This window comes from Chelmon rostratus, chromosome 12, assembly GCF_017976325.1.
Source record: "Chelmon rostratus isolate fCheRos1 chromosome 12, fCheRos1.pri, whole genome shotgun sequence".
Classification (NCBI taxonomy): domain Eukaryota; kingdom Metazoa; phylum Chordata; class Actinopteri; order Chaetodontiformes; family Chaetodontidae; genus Chelmon; species Chelmon rostratus.
In genome coordinates, this window is record NC_055669.1 from 14,594,435 (window position 1) to 14,611,099 (window position 16,665).

At 39.6% G+C, this 16,665-nt stretch overlaps 2 protein-coding genes across 3 annotated transcripts; both read right to left on the bottom strand.

The window, feature by feature from the left end:
* Nucleotides 1-1,869: 1,869 nt before the first annotated feature.
* On the bottom strand, nt 1,870-6,762 carry kdsr (3-ketodihydrosphingosine reductase). Its single transcript, XM_041949959.1, has 10 exons — nt 6,340-6,762; nt 5,177-5,266; nt 4,854-4,910; nt 4,639-4,704; nt 4,451-4,546; nt 3,982-4,173; nt 3,611-3,694; nt 3,431-3,514; nt 3,199-3,300; nt 1,870-3,106 (listed from the first exon to the last, which is right to left on the bottom strand). Exons 1-10 carry the CDS (start codon nt 6,526-6,528, stop codon nt 2,987-2,989), a joined length of 1,080 nt encoding a protein of 359 aa, XP_041805893.1. The 5' UTR covers nt 6,529-6,762; the 3' UTR covers nt 1,870-2,986.
* A 243-nt stretch (nt 6,763-7,005) lies between these two features.
* On the bottom strand, nt 7,006-15,887 carry vps4b (vacuolar protein sorting 4 homolog B). 2 transcript variants are annotated; one of them, XM_041948712.1, is made up of 13 exons: nt 15,762-15,887; nt 14,088-14,199; nt 13,693-13,793; nt 12,091-12,202; nt 11,568-11,718; nt 11,342-11,400; nt 11,063-11,182; nt 10,747-10,903; nt 10,486-10,634; nt 9,291-9,372; nt 8,987-9,206; nt 8,741-8,881; nt 7,006-8,633 (listed from the first exon to the last, which is right to left on the bottom strand). In XM_041948712.1, the coding sequence occupies exons 1-13, from the start codon at nt 15,780-15,782 to the stop codon at nt 8,532-8,534; spliced, it is 1,527 nt and encodes a 508-aa protein (XP_041804646.1). In that variant the 5' UTR covers nt 15,783-15,887; the 3' UTR covers nt 7,006-8,531. The 2 variants fall into 2 exon arrangements, with proteins under 2 accessions (XP_041804646.1, XP_041804647.1); XM_041948713.1 differs by lacking the exons at nt 13,693-13,793; nt 14,088-14,199; nt 15,762-15,887 and adding an exon at nt 12,987-13,210.
* Nucleotides 15,888-16,665: the final 778 nt, after the last annotated feature.

The window sequence follows — 16,665 nt, forward strand, 5'->3', positions numbered from 1 at the left end:
GAGGGTTGCTTTGATGTGGTCCAGCCACCCCCTTGTGGATGGAGATCCAACCTTGCAGAACAAAACTGATGTCCCTGTTTATAATTTCCCTGTGTTCTTTGATTCCTTATCTAGTCTCTATTCTGCATGTCGTCTGATTCTCTGATGGGACAAAAATCCTGGATTCTGCAAATCTGAACGAGATGCTGCTCTGGGAAGTTCCCTCATGGAAGATTAAAATGTCCTCACCTCAAACAGAGTGCTTACATCCCCACAGCACTCCTGCACATATATAAAACAGCATATTGCAGCAAGAAAAAGGCTGTCGCAAAGCATACATGACATCTTAAATCACAATCATCCATCAAGACCAACAAGGGAAGGACTCACAGCAGGAATAAGATTTTGTTTTTCTTCACAGGTATTTATTTAGTTTATCATGTAAGAAAATAAGACAAAGAAACACTCCACTTCCCACATTTCTTTCAATGGCACACAAGGTGAAGGTGTTAAGTCTTTTGGCAGAAAACAAAGTAAAAAAGCAAGAAAGAAGAATGAAACAAGAGTGCATTATGACTTTCATTTTCAATACTTAAAAACTCATATTAAGTATCTGATGATGACACCATTAAATAGGGGAAACTAGCGTGACTGTTACAGAACTAATCATGACTGTATGTTCAAACATACTGTAAGCATAGGCTTCATTTGCATAGCTTAAAGGTTAAAACAAAATTCTAGAGCAAAACTGCTTTTATATGGGCTACGTATTCTATCAACTATGTGTTGCTACCTCAAGGTAAAAGAGAACTTTAGATGGCAAGGAATGTACAATTACGAAAAGCTCTTGAGTGCAGGACAGTATGCCTTTAACCAACATCAAATGAGAACATCATCCAACATGAGTCATCCATTCTCACTTTCATATCTTGGATTTCAGTAAGGCGTCTTTTTGTCGTACAAAGACTGGAAATCGACAAAATGCACAAACAACAGCTGGCATTTTACACTGAAAAGTATCTAAGTATTTAATGAACTGGTAAACAACATGTGGGTTAAGCCACATTGTTCTGTGGACAGGTCCATTCTTATAGCATTAGCTTCTTCAGTAGTCACGTCTTAAGGCTCAGAATGGGTCCCCACACTGCTCCACAGCTTTACCGAACTATCTCTAACGAAGTAACAGAGCAGCAGCATTGAAATAAATCTCAAATAAATGCATTGCATCTACAGAAATTGTCTTAACACATTTTGGCATTCAAATGTTTTTGTATTTAAAAATATGAAATAAAATATTCCTATGTTCTGATTTGTATGCTTCATATTAAAGTACATTCTCCCCGTTTGTGATGGACCAAAGGAAGACTTGCAAGAGTCAACGCTGTAATTTTCTCCTTCTGTATGCAAAACATATCGAAAAGCACGGTACATATGAGATTTTTCAAGGCTTGACAGAAATCAGGAGGGAATCAACATTAAGGGAGCAACAAAGTCCCAACTGTGCATGACAGCGTGACAGCAGAGGGGCAAGGATCACACTTCCGTGCTACTCCCTCTACCATTTTGGCATTTATGTAAAACAAATCTCTAGCGCCCTCACTAGACCAACAGGGACATGACTCGAACCAGCAAGTCTTGCCCTGCCCTGACTTGCGCCACCCCAACAGATTACAGATCCCACTAGGGTCTCGACTGGGGATGGCTGAGTATGTGCGCTGACATGCAGAACTGCATGTAAAAATGATACGCTTCCTTTCACACGTTCACAGAAAAAAAGTGTATTCAACATGGCCAAATTCACAGGTGAGAAGTGAAATTACCTGTGCTGGTCTTTAACCCACCCCCACAATGTTCTGACTTCATGGCTTCAACTCATAGTACCTGGTTTCCTTTCTCAATGAAATATGATGGGATTATGAGAAAATAATTTGGTGTGTTTTTTTTTTTTTTTTCCCGAGACATTATAATCTAATGGCTTATTTCTCCCCAGGGGTTGGCTCAGTCACAGCAAACACAGAACACAGCACACATTCATTGCACACAGTTCTCCCAAAAATCTTAGCCCCAACACTGTCTCTAACACTTTTGAATATTATTATTATTATCATCTGGAAATAATGTTTTTGCATTAGCAAAATTCAACAAACAATTGAAAACATCACACATTCTCTCTTGTTCTCTAATATGTAGTGCTGTATCACATCTTGGCTTGGTTCACACACACAGAGAACAAAACATCCCACAGCATAAACAAGACTCTGAGGGTCACCGCTGGTTTCACACACAGAGGTTATTCAGTCGAACAGGAAGATGCTTTGCCTGCAAAGACTTAGAGACGTAGAGAGGGAGGGCCTTATTTAGTGAAAAAAGTAAAATTCTTACAAGGTGAGCCTAGTTTTGACATACATGAGACATTATGACAAATCATGAGTGTTACCATTCTGGTTTTCACTATAGCCCCTGGTAGGAAGGAACTTCGAGCCATATTTGGCACAACCAGTCAGACAGGCTATCTGTTGCTTTTCTTCCATGTGAGAAAAAAAAAAACAAAAAACGGCGCTGTGCGATTGGAGGCAGGGAGGCCTGATATCCCTAATGTCAGTGGTCTACAAAGGGTAGCTACTTTAAAACCAGGCTGTGGGATGTTAAGTCTGCCCTCATTCTCTTGAAGTAAGGCTGCTCCCGCAAAAAGAAGCAGGTGGACACATTTAAACTGAAAAGTCACTGGAATGCTTTGAGAGGAAAAATCAAAATGACTGAAGTCTGTGGAGGTGTTACATCACTGGACAAGCAAAGAGTAAACATCTGCCACTTTCTTTCATCTCCATCTGTTAAGTTGATATCAGAAATTCACTCAAGGCTTGGCCTTTTCCCCCACCTACGGTTGTGCACTAGTACAGGCTGGAGGAGGGGAGTGGGATGGGGGATGTGGAGGAGGAGGACAGGGACGGGATTGGGGGGTGTGGAAGAGGAGGGGCATTGGGCTGTGAAGAAGGTAAGGCTGCTGTTACTCCCTCTTGTCAGCCGCTTTCGACTGCTCCCTCTGAATCATGCAGCGACGCACAATGCTGTCAAAACTCCCCAGGTAGAAGAGGGCGATGGTCCGAAATAATCCCATGGTAACGATCTGTACAGAAGATAAATTGAGGTTGGAATTTGTTAATCGAATGCCACTGCTTCTTTCAATGTCACAATATGACATACTGTACATGACTTTACCTGCTGGAGACCCTCTGTGATGGAGGTGACAGGTGACATTCCACAGGTGAGGGCTGACAGCATGTAACCATCAGGCCCCACAGAGCTGTTGAAGTTCCCCTGCTACGAGAGCAAAGGAAATAACAAGAAGGTAAATTTATGACAAAATATCCACCGTCCCCTAAAATCATTTACTTCATGTGTTAAAACTGGGGCATGAAGAGTTCAGTGGCAGTTCAACTGAATTTCTTACCACTGCATCCCGAACAATGATTTTGGCCACTTGGTCTGGTTGGCAAACTCCAGAGGTTTCAGAGATTAATTTGGTCTCTAGAGGCTAGTAGAGGAAAGAACAAAGCAGGAAAAGTCTTTATACAGGGAGAAAATGGACATGAAATGATGTTAGTATAGGTTGTGTTGAAGACTCGTTTACCTTTGTTTTATTTTCCTCTGCCAATCCTGGAGTGTCTGTGTCAGGAGGGTAGGCCACAGTCACGTAGATATTATATGGCTTTATCTGGCGGAAGAAGAAGAGTACTAATGTCCAACCATTTGATCTTGATAATAGCATTCTACACAAAAAGGACTTAAAACAATAATCTTATTGCCTACTGACAGACTGGGAATCCTTGTTAAAAATAGTCACACCAGCACTTATTATCCCTCTGCAGCAAAATGGCAAAATATAACAGATATTGTACAAGCTAATTTATTATTAGGCTGACTTAATGCAGCGTGTTTGCTTGGTGTCCTGTGGAGATCTGTGTAAAAAGAGCATTCATGTGTGAGAGGCCAAAAACTCACCTCCATCTGCAGCGACTCTGCTAAGCCACGCAGGGCAAACTTGGATGGGGAGTAGGCAGTGTATCCAAACAGGCCGATCTGGCCTGCTTGGGAGGACACAAACATGATGCGGCCCATTCTTCGCTCCTTCATGGTGGTTATGACGGCCCGTGTCGGGTAAACGCTGCCCAGGTAGTTCACTTCCATTAGTTTCTGTTGGAAGCGAGGCCGAAATTTATACATATTATAACAAGGTTGTCCACAGTGTATCGCTGCAAAAATGCAGGTACACATTTCAACCTGAATACTGTCATACAATTTCTCCAATACATAATTTTTTACTGACTACAATATGTATTAAGTATTAGCTGGGAATGTAACTGCTTCTTAGTCGTTTCTGACAGTGACATACAGATCATACAGAAGCAGATAGCAATCAAACCTGTCTGATATAGAGAATGTATAAAACACGTGTAGACCAGGTACATACTTTAAATCGGTCCACTTCCACATCCTCAAACTTCCCAGAAATGGATGTTCCAGCGCAGTTCACCAACATATCAACAGGCCCAAGCTTCTCTTGAGCCTGCATGACAGGAAAAAGCCACTTCAATGCTTCAGCACTGAATTATTAAAGTAATCTGAGATGTTCCACTGTTGCCAAGAGTGTACTATTACCTGTTTTATCACACTTTCCACCTGGCCATAATCACTGGAAACATCCACTGATATGCAAAGCACCACCTATGTGAGGAAACTGTACATGATCTTATGCAATATAACGCAAAAAGGTATCAGCTGTTATGCTGTATATGAACACATATACAGTAACTGTGCTTTAAAACAATATCAGAAAGTAACATCTTTCAATGAAATACATACTAAACCCATACCTGCTTGTCATTGATAGCAAATTTCTCCACCTCTTTCTTTGCTTGAAGCAATTTAGCCTAAGGGAGAAAATGCATGTTTAATCTGGAAAGAAATCTTGCACAGATGCTTATGAATGTCATGACCTTCAAAACAAAAATAAAAACTTCAAAATGTCAAATCTTCAGAAACATGAGGTGAACTGTGAACGAGAATCCTTCACCTGACGTGAAGCAAATTCACCTGTAGAATATGTTTCACCGTGTTTGACATTAAACAAGTTGACTTTAACAAACAGGTTGCAACTAGGCAAGGGAATGATTGGCTGAATATGTTTTGTGCTGACCTCATCCCGTGCCACCAAAGTGATGAATGCTCCTTGCCTGTAGCACTCCATTGCAATGCATTTGCCAATCCCACTTGAGCCTCCTGTCACCTGAAAATTGAAGGGTTAGAAAGGTTGCTGATCTGCAACTCAAGACTGTGGCACAGATAAACTAGAAATGCCACTATTTTCCCAAAATTGTATGCACTTTAATAAAGTTAGCAATATGCAAGTAATTTCTGTCATGGTGTGACCACACCTGCATAGTGAGTCAAACTACACAGTTCACATTTTATCAGGTACACCTAGCTAAAATGAAAGCAGTCTAAAACGACAGACCTGACGGTTGAAAAGCCTTTTTTTGGAGGCTGTAGCTTGCATCGCGGTTCAAATGCAGTTCTTTATTTTGAGAGGAGTTTGTGATATTTAGTTAACCCTTTTGCATTACCATAAAGTTAACCGGTAACTAAGTTGAATTATTGCCTCTGTACAACCATTTCAACTGAATACCATCTTCAAGAAGGTAGTGTATAAAAATTGTGTTACACAAAATTTTGTGACCCACCAGATTCTGCGATCCAAATACTGTAGGACCCCACATCTCCTAAACCTGAAAAATCTATTCACGTCACAAAATCTGGGTCACGGAATACGGTGTATAACCGGGATAGACTACTATCCCTAGTGGTCTACTGGTTTTATTTAACGCTAAATGCATTATATTTAGTTCGGTGTACTTTATAAAATGGTGGCTAGCGTTAGGCAACTTCTGATGTTCTTCTTGTGTGTTCTGAAGAGCTTCTGTAAAAGTAAAATTCTCCACTGTGAGATGAATGAAGTCTATCTAATCCAATCTAATCTAATGTAAACGCGGGCTAGTTAACTGTAACGTTACTTCACGTTAACTCATTATGTGGGCGTGTCACTCGCTTATAACTGAGACGTAACTGTCGTTATAAATTCGGCACTCAAAACAACATATTTTCCAGTCAAAAAGTTATTAGTAGTTACTAATTCTAACGGTGGTGCTAACAGGCACCAAGTTACATGCCGTAATTTAGCGTAACGTTATGTTACTCAGTATGAACCTAAAGCTAGCTACAAAGCTACAGTCATGAGTTGACGTTAGCTACCGTTACCAGCTTTAATAGCGAAGTAGTTAGATAGCACTCTGGTGCACTTACCACGACGTGGGCCCCGTTCAGTTTCAAAGGTTTGGGGCTAATAAGAGGCGATATCATGTATAGCAGTAACACAAAAGCAACAATGAAAGCTGCAACTACAAGAAGCATTATGAATGGCAGAAGGAGCCACCAGGAATTAATGAAAAGCCAATCCGTGACCGTTGAGCTCAACCCTTCTTCAGAGGACATGGGTGAAATCAGGCAATCGTTAGCTTGTTTGCTAACTAGCAGGCCAGCTTCTGAGGTCCGATAACAGAGCGACGAGACAGGAGGCGGCCCTGAAAAGGGGTGACGAAACACAGACCTCGGAGGAGGAGTTGTTCCAGGGTTCGTCAGTAAGTCAAAGATGTTTCGGCTAGGTTAAAGTACCGCCGTGGACTTTAGCTCCCCGTGACAAAGCGCAGTCCGCATAAACCAAAACAAATCGAACTGTGCACTGTAAGCGCACGCCTAACGGTTGTACTTGGTACTTGTAGTTCTTAAGCCGAAAGCTTCTCAGTAGTCCCAACGCTTCTTGAGTACACACTAACGACAATGCCCACAATGCAACGCTCCGCTTCCTCGTTCGACGTTTCCGTTTCAGTTAGCTATACACGACCTATGCCTTACACCTATCTCAAAGGTATGTTGACTGTTAAGAGACAGTAAACGCTATTATAAGTTGTGTATTCTTTATTTTTCAAACTACATTTCTATTGTGAATCTTTATAACAAATCGTATATTCATTTCACAAAAGTAAACAACTTTTCTTAGCGTAGCTATAACTTTTATTTACATTATGGAAATGAAAAACAGAAATTCTTATGCATGAGTGACCTCTTCACAAAGAAAAGGTTCAAGAGTTGGCTATATGTATAGACATTTACAGGAAAATACGAGATGTTCCCCATCTTAACTCAAAAGAGACAGTTTTCACACCTTAGGAGCAAAAGAGTACAGTTGTATACAATCTCTAAAAGAGCTTACATGAAATGTGCAAGTATTATACATTTCTTAGTTGTAGTGACAAAGCACTGGATATATGCAATATGACCAATTTAGAAATAAACCAATAAAAAAAAGGATCTTCTTGCAGCTTTTCTAGAAGGCACATGGTGCACGCTGCCACTTATGGCTACATAAAGTTCATGCTTGGAGATGCATTCCTATGTAGTGAAGTATACAAGAATATGATGTCTCCACTTGAGCCACCAGCATCACCTCAGTCTTGTTTTATCAAAACTCACAATGAGACTTAATCTTAGAATAAGGCTTACTTTTTTGCAGTTTGAATTAAGGATAATCAGCAAAGCCTGTGGATAAAAATGGAAAATATGTACAGTAGATTGCAAAAAACAAAGCACGGTTTGTTTTTCGCAAGCTGAGTGACAAAGCAATTCAAAGCTACTGAGTCCTTGAAAAACTGTAAAATAATGCTGGCCTGGCACCATTGGTGATCCACCCTAATAGTTGTATTGAATTCAAAAGACAAATGAGTAAACATACAATTTGTCATTTGTTAGGTAACTGGGCAGACAATCCAAAATTTCCACAGGGCCTGATACAGCTCTCATCCTGAGTATCTCTGTCTCAAAACTCTAAACATCCACCACCTTGAGACAACTGACATATTTCACCACAATATATCCCACTTCACTCATTTAGCCCAATTTAATACATTCCACAAGTACAGTAAACACTATAAAATGCTTTTTCCTAATAAAAATAGAGGGTGTATTTATTAGTCTAGTGAGATGTATTCTGACTGGAAAATAAGGACACATGAGCTAGTTCTGACTTAAAATAAATTATCTTAACTTCAATGGCCTCATTTGCAATAATTGCTGTCTATGTCTGCCATTAGTTTCCTGAAGTCGGGTGGGTATTCCGCTCATTAATATGTTTAATCTTTAGTGCATAAACAACCCTCTATATTCCCTATGTAATATTGTTTTTTTGTCAGCTGAGCTGCAGTTGGGAGATCTTTAATCTTCTTTGGACAATGATGAATATCGAATAAAACTGAGTCTTCCACCATTTGTGTGGTTATCAGATTGGCAAAACAGAGCAGTAACCTTGCCCATTTATGACAAACCATGAGGCCTGATGAATGATTATGATGAGACAGAGAGAAAAAATCATGACAAGGACAGTACAGAGAGAGACAATCGCAATTCCTTTGCTTTGGTTTGGCTTGGCTCAATCATCCCACCTAGCCTTCCTGTCCAAAGTCCTCTGTGAATTTTTTCAGTTTGTCCAGATCTTGTTCATTGACTGTTGGCTTTGTGTGGGCCAGAGACCTCAACATGTCAGGCTGAAAAGACAAAAACAAACAAACAAAAACAGCGTTATAGTGGGATAATATTAAAGCGAGGGTTCTGGTGTGCATTTATAATGCCATCTAGTATGTTACTTCCTTACCATGCATACAATAGGCTCCAGTAGCTTCTCCCCAGGAACCTCCATCCATGTCATTTCAATTGCGTTGGGATCGCCAGGTGAGCAAGGAGTTAAGAGGTCATCTACAATACTGTTTGGGTCATCTCTTGATGGACCTCGGACCTAATTTAAATAGAAATACAAGAAAGGATACAAAAGTGACAATTAGTCAACTACAGCATGTTACACTGATGCATAAAACAGAAACAGATATTTTAAAATTCATACCCGTTTGAAGTGGGTTGCTGACTGGACCTTTCGAACAGGCTGCATTAGAGCGTCTCTGACAATGATACTTATATCTGCTCCCGAGTATCCATCTGTCTTCTTGCCCAGAGTGACAAAGTCAGACTCGGAAAGACTGTTGGGGGTTGAGCCCAGATGGAGCTTGAACATGGAGGAACGGGCATGCGCCTCAGGCAGTGGGATGTAGATCCTCTTCTCAAATCTGAGAAAGTATCATTGGTGTACAGTGAGCACAGGTGAACGACAACACAAGTAGGAACAACTTTCACCAAGAAATAACTATTACCGTCTTCTGATGGCTGAGTCTAGGGTCCATGGGATGTTTGTTGCCCCAAGTACCAGCACCCCCTCATTGTCATTCCCCACACCTGCAAAACAAAAAAGTCAAAAAAAAGAGTCAAAATATACACCTAAATACTTTAAAATCTATACAATGATACATGGGTGCTTTGACTGACACACGATCATACCCCCAGCTTTCTTTAGATCTGGGACCACACGTCACATTACAGGGCAGCAGCCCTGATGCTGACACAAGATGAGATGCCTTGATAACCCTATTAGTGCAAACTGACTAAGGACTAAAGTTGCTGAACATGTAACACATATAACAATAACATTTGACAAAAATAAAAAAAATTAAAGTTGATCATAGATAAGCAACCTTCACTAACATATCGTTTATTGCATGACTAATGGATGCTGTACTACTGGATAATGGACTTGCATTACAATTTACAATTTTTCATGACTGTGGGTCCATATGATATGAATTTCAGTATTGCTGGATACCATATAAAGTGTAACACTATTACATACATTATTCACTTGAACAGGGATTCAGTTTAATAATTAGTTTTATCTAAAATAGTTGAAGAAAGTTGCTAGAACTTGCTTGTAAGGTCACTGCTGTTGGTGGGTTTCTATCACATAAACATGTTGCCCTTCTAACCACACCTCATTCAGTGATGTCACAACAGGTGTTCTTGCCTCACCCGTCAAAGAGCATATCTGTGACATCGGTTTACGGGTGTGACCACAATCAGCATGCTGTAAAGCTTGATTCTGTTCAGAGCGTCGCAATTCAAAAGTTTTGGCAGCCATTGGAGCTAACAACCCAAATATTTTAGGGTTTCCCAAAAGTACCTTCCAGTCACCTGGCTGCTGCAGCTATAATTTTCTTCTGTGCACAGCTCGAGTTTATATGGAGATACATTTGTCATGCAATGCAACTATACTGAGTCCAGTGAAAATGTAGGGTGCAGAAAGAGTCTAAGTCTTGAAAGCTTGCCTCAGTTAGTGCATAAACATCTATTTTCTGCTTGAGCTGCCATTTTAGATCCCACAGGCTGTGATCTTGTTCAGAATATTGAGTGTAAATGTGGGGACCGTTTAACATGCTATACTGAGAGAATACACTTAATTTAATTTATCACAACATTCAGTAGTTACAAACAATTGTTTTAGCTCATCAGACTTACCCTGCATCTGAACCAGGAACTCTGTCTTAATACGGCGAGCAGCCTCACTCTCGTTCTCACTTCTTGACCCACACAGAGAGTCGATCTCATCAATGAAGATGATGGAAGGCTTGTGCTCCCTTGCAAGGCTAAAAAGATTCTTCACCAACCTGGGAAGAAAAAGGTGGAGTGTTAAGAAATTAAATAGCAACATTCTGCTGGGTGCAATATATGTTTAATGCTTAACCCAGGCTTAAGTGGATTGCTGTTAAAATGACTTACTTTTCACTCTCTCCCAGCCATTTGGAGACAAGGTCAGACGAGGAGATAGAGAAGAAGGTTGAGTTGTTTGCCTCTGTGGCAACAGCTTTGGCCAGATAGGACTTTCCTGTACCTGGTGGTCCAAAGAGCAAGATCCCTCTCCATGGAGTTCTCTTTCCTGTCAGTCAAGTGAAATAGTAAAATTTTATCTATGTTAATGTCACCAAGAAACATCAACTTCACTCTTATACAACTGTTCCATGCAACATAGATATTTTCTTCTACCATTTACAAGCAAGGTAATGAGATAGCCTACATATTAAATCAAATTAAATACCTGTGAAAAGGTGGGGGAATTTGATTGGAAGAATAACAGCTTCTTTCAGTGCCTCCTTGGCTCCCTCTAAACCAGCCACATCACTCCATTTGATCTTTGGTTTCTCCATAACAATTGCACCTGAAAAAATAACACTACATTACTGATGAGTCTAAATAATACCTTAATTTTGACAGACTGCATGTAACAAACTCAGAAGAAATCAACAATCATTATGACAACTCAGATTAAATAAATACATGTAAATAAATAATATCCTTCCAGAGAAATATTACAAACCTAAGAGTTGATTCTGGAATTTCTTTTTCTCTGGATTATCACCTTCATCGCTCTCATTCCTGGAAACATAAATATATAATTATAAACAAATACATTTATCTAATTTTGTCTATATATCAAGTCAGAAAAGAATTTCTTATATATCAAAAATAACACTGATTTTCCATTCAGGTCTGAATGGCATCACATGAGTAAATACACCCAACTGCCCCACCCATAAACATACCCTTTGTCGTCAGACTGTGACTCTTTGACAGGCTTCGCAGGAGGAGCTTTCTCTTTCTTCTTTAGATACTCCTTCAACTTTTCTGCTCTGTCCAAGTATTCAGCACATTTTGCCCGGATGCTCTGTCTGGCTTTGTCACCCTGGGCTTCATCTGTCAGAAACAGGTAAACAAAAAGAGACACAAAAAATTATTTCAGGCTTGAGTATTTGTTCTTAAAAGAGACATCACCCCCCACTTAACATTTCAGCAGTGTACTCTGATATACTTTGTGATATGAAGAAAACATACACACAAAATCACATCTACCTATTATCAAACACCTCTTTTCAACCTTCCTGCCCTCACCATTGCTGTGACAGTGTGAAAAATACCTTACATGTCATTGTGAGAGATATGAAGCTGTAACAAGCTACAGTCAAATCAAGAAGGATTGTTATCTGATTTTGGTGCTCTTGTGACAGCTGTGATTAACAGACTGTGAACACTGTACACTTAATGGTAATGTGCTGTTTTATGCCTTACATTTCACCACATGGAGGAAGTACTGAACTGCAGACTGGTACAGACGCAGAGCCTCCTCATAGTTCTGAGCTTTATCCTCCTGAGCCGCCTTGCTGGCAAGATCAATGGCTTTCTAAAATGACAGAGACACGGGACAATGTTGGTTATGCTGACAAATGGTTAGGAAGTTACCTACAAAAGTGACAAATACATTAGTGAATATGTTAGTCGCAGACAACCTTCCTATATATACTATATAAGATCAGATTGGATACTACACCTGCCGTATGAGGCGACAGTACGCACACGGAGGTAGGAATGCCTGAACCTGAATTTAAATGCACTTTCACTTCCTTTCGGTTTCCGTAGCTGTAAAAAGTGACTATTACACAAATAGTACTTTTAACACAGTATGTACATTATACAACGATGCCAGTTAGGATTTTTATTTGAAGTGGATGTCTTCTCAAAGCAAAATTTAGCTAACGAGTTAGCTAGCTAGCAATGTTAATCCCATTAGCCGACTTATTCATCAATAAAACAAGCTCACGATAATGTTTGATGGCAATTACCACAACTGCATGTACTGTAACAACGGACAACACCTGCCTTTATATCACATATTGGCCACAATGTCACGCTTTGGTGCTCTTCTGTTGTTCACAAGTTAACTGCCGAACTCATGCCAGGGTTAGCTTAGCTAAGCATGCTAATTAGCAGCGAATGTCAAAATCGTTTCTGTATTTTACATTGTTTGAAGCATTTATACTAAACACCACCTAAAACTAGGCCAAACGTTTCGATTATAAACATCTATTACGCCTTTTCAGTTTAGTCCTTGGCCTAAACAACTTTTTAGGCTTATTTAGCATTTAGTTATCCGTTTTAGTCAGCTCTGGGTTTGGTCCTCAACTTACCTGTAAATTATTGTTGGTAGCCATAATGGCTGATCACTCTTCCACTAATCGAAACGAATGTAATACCGCCGTGAGTAAACAACTTTCAAACACACCGCTTTAAAATTTAAACCTACAAGACGACGTTTAACTCTACAATCGAGGTTTTTTGGAGGCTTGTTTTCGTTTCTTAGGTCGCTCCCGAAGACCGACGATGGAACTTCCGCATTAAAAGTCGATACTCGCGTGCACGGAATGTAATGACGTCAAGACGTAGCCTCGGTAGCGTTTAGAGGATCCTCCTGCATTTTTACAATTTTATTTTAAACGGCACAGTGTGGATTAGGGTTCAGTTGGAACAACATTTGCCTCCTTTTTGTGTCAAATTTATTGCTATTATTTTCTCTTTACTTATTTGCTGTTCACGTTGCTCATGTGATGTGGTTAGTAGTTAACCCATAGTCCATAGCCCTTATCTCTCATGTACAGTTTATTGGTTTACTAAAATAAAACACTACCAGACTATGAATGAACTATCAACCCCGCTGTTCTCACATCGAGCATTTTTACATGAATTATCTATCATCAATCAGGCACTTGAATTAATTCTTGGGTTAAGTTTAAACTAAAAAGCCCACTCATGTGAACGGGTGACAGTACTATGGTAGAAAAATAATATTCATATTTGTGAAACAAATATGTATTTAATTTCTGTAGCCTCAACAACCTCTTTATTCACTAGGTACTCCTGTAGTTCTTCCACTCTGTCCAGGTACAGTTTACATTTATCTCTGATCTTCTGGTTGCCATCTTTACCCTGGGGTTCACCTGATGGGAAGAAGAGCACACATTTAATACCATTCAGTAATACTGATTTTTGTTACTGATGTTTTATAAACTATCTATCGTAACAAGTTATAAGGATGGCAAAACTTAAATTTGGCAAATAAACAAACCCCCACACACACAACACAAAAAACCCTAACAGTTAAGTAAATTCACTTGTAGATGCTAATTGGTCCATCATGCAATGGAAGTGATGGACACCCATGTACAGACTTGAAATTTCTATTGTTGGTGTGGTGCTTTAGAAGCATTTTCTTTCCACCAATGGTGACGCACGTTTTAAAATGTGCAGAAAGTACTTGACAGCATGTTGGTATGAGCGGATGGCCTCCTCATAGTTTCCCTCCTGGTCTTCCTGTGAGGCCTTCTGTGCTACGGCAATAGCTTTCTGAAAGAGTGGGAAATTAATAATATTTCAGATACTATCATGCCCTTTGCTGCTCCTAAAATCACCACATGACAGAGTCTGTACAGGAAACTACAACTCAGCGAGTTTACATCATTGCAGTGTCCCATTAACTGCATAAATGTACTTGTTGTTATAGTAATGGCAGTCTGGAACCAGTCCTGAAATGCTACATTGACTGATTGAGTAGTTGATCACCAGAAAATGTATTAATTCCACTTTTGGTAATCCAATAATTTTAGTCACTTATTGTGTAATAGTAGACCGTGTTCACAGCGGGAGTCTTGTCTTGTTATTGCAGGAAAAGTACACATGTAATTAACAACATTAATTATGGCAACTTGTACCAGTAAGTCATGCTGGTGAGCCACAAGGGTAATGGAATAGAATGGCCTTACCAAAAATGGAATAACATATAATAAAATAATAAGAAATATCAAAGGCAATAGAAAATAAAAAATACAATATAAGAAGTTGACTATATGTACATTTCCTACAAAAGACTGTAGAAAATATATTGCCAATGGAAAGTACTTGAGAAATATTGAGAGAACTGCACAGGGATTGAAACAAAAATTGCACATGGTTATGGATAAATTAAGTACAATATTTACTCTATTGCACAGTGGATAAATACATATATATGTGTCACAGTGGAAAAAAAAATATGCATAGTATTTAAGGAAAAAGGAATGGAAGGATGTTTTACAGTAGTGAAGGATGTTTTACAGTAGTGCAAAGAAAAAAACAGTATGTGAACACAGTGCTACATTATACAATGAATGAAGCTGTTTTTAGTGTTATTAATTACACCAGTGCTTTTTATGCTATGATATGTTAAAAATGTCAACTGTGAAGAAGGTCTGTCCCACATATTTGCTTATGGACATCATCAATTTTGACTTTTTATATAGTAAATGTCCAATCAATTAAGTCATCATAAATTATTAAGTGTACTGTTGGTTCAGATCTTTCTTTGATGTGACAAAATGATCTAAATCTTTGCTAAATTGTTGCCTGTGTCTAACTATTCCTCCCCTCAGTTATATGGCGATTGAGTAAACTGTCCACTTGGCATCTGCATTGGCACCTTTAAGCACCTTTAGGGTACCTGCAATTTTTGACCAGCACGTGTACTACACAACTTGGATACGAAAACACGATTGAACCACTCAGATAGAATATCATAGCTGCTCACATTAGCTGCTTAAAACTTTTAATGGACAGTGACTGAATCATTTCACACACTGCCGCTGAATTCGTGGACCCATGTGAATCACTATTTTTGGTCAGTGATGGAGTGCAGTCAGCTCTTAACGCTGACACAAAAGGCGCTGCATTCAAAGTTAGAACTGCTTATTCTACTGTAGTTTCATTAATGAACACTGGAAGCAGTTTTAGCACACGACACCTTTAAAGAGCGCTTGTCAAAATGAGTTGAGTTTACACACAGGCCACAACATTCATGGGTTGAGTTGCCATACTTGTTTCTCTCCACAGACAAACGAGACGGTTCCAGACGTACAGATTTTTAATCATCCTACCTGTAGATTCGTCGGCTCCATGAGGACTCCTGTGAGAATTAACAGCCCAACAGAGTCGACCTGCGATCCCTGCCAGCTTTGTTTCCTTTACACGTCAAGTTCCTGTTTGCTTATGGCTCCCTCAGCACTGACACGCAGTGGAGAAAGCGGCCTGCCCAGCTGCAGGAATGACAACGATGCTGGTGCACAGAAACCCTCCTGCCACTGAGTCACGACGCGTAATTGTTGTCGTGCAAGTTTACAGGACAGGTTGCTGAGCCACAGCTTTACTGGCGCAAGTAGAATGAGTTCATTAGAAATTCTTTCTTCTTTCTGAACACAACAGCAGCAAGACGCATGGAATAAGACATAAAAGAGTCGTTTTACTTGTAACACGGTCTGCTAGCTCCTATTACAGAAGGCCAAGTGACAATGGAAAACACGGGACTTTGTTTTAGTGCCTGTGCGCGTGCACGACACTGAGATCCACTTCACCGATGACCCGTGTGGTGACCGCGCGCTCCACTAGAGGTCGCCCTAAGATTACTGTAAAATAAATCATGATGGTAGGAACCTGTAAACCCGCTGATGAGGTACGCCATTGGTATTGGGGCTTCTATGATCCTGTTATAAAAGGTTACATTATATTTTCATATCAAAGTAAAAAAAAAAAAAAAAGGAAGCTAAATAATTGTCCCAATATAATTTGCAATATGCAGTAATAAAAATACAGATTATACAGCATGTACATAGAATCTTATTTAACCAGCTTCCATATTCACGTTGTAGCTACAACATTTCGACTTAATTCATAATCAAAATGCAGCAAATGTAGCACATGCTGTTTGTGCTTATTTTGTGGTTTTTTTTCACTCATGCCAAAGTGTCAGCCAGTTCAGTTGCTTTAGAAATTCACATCTCACTG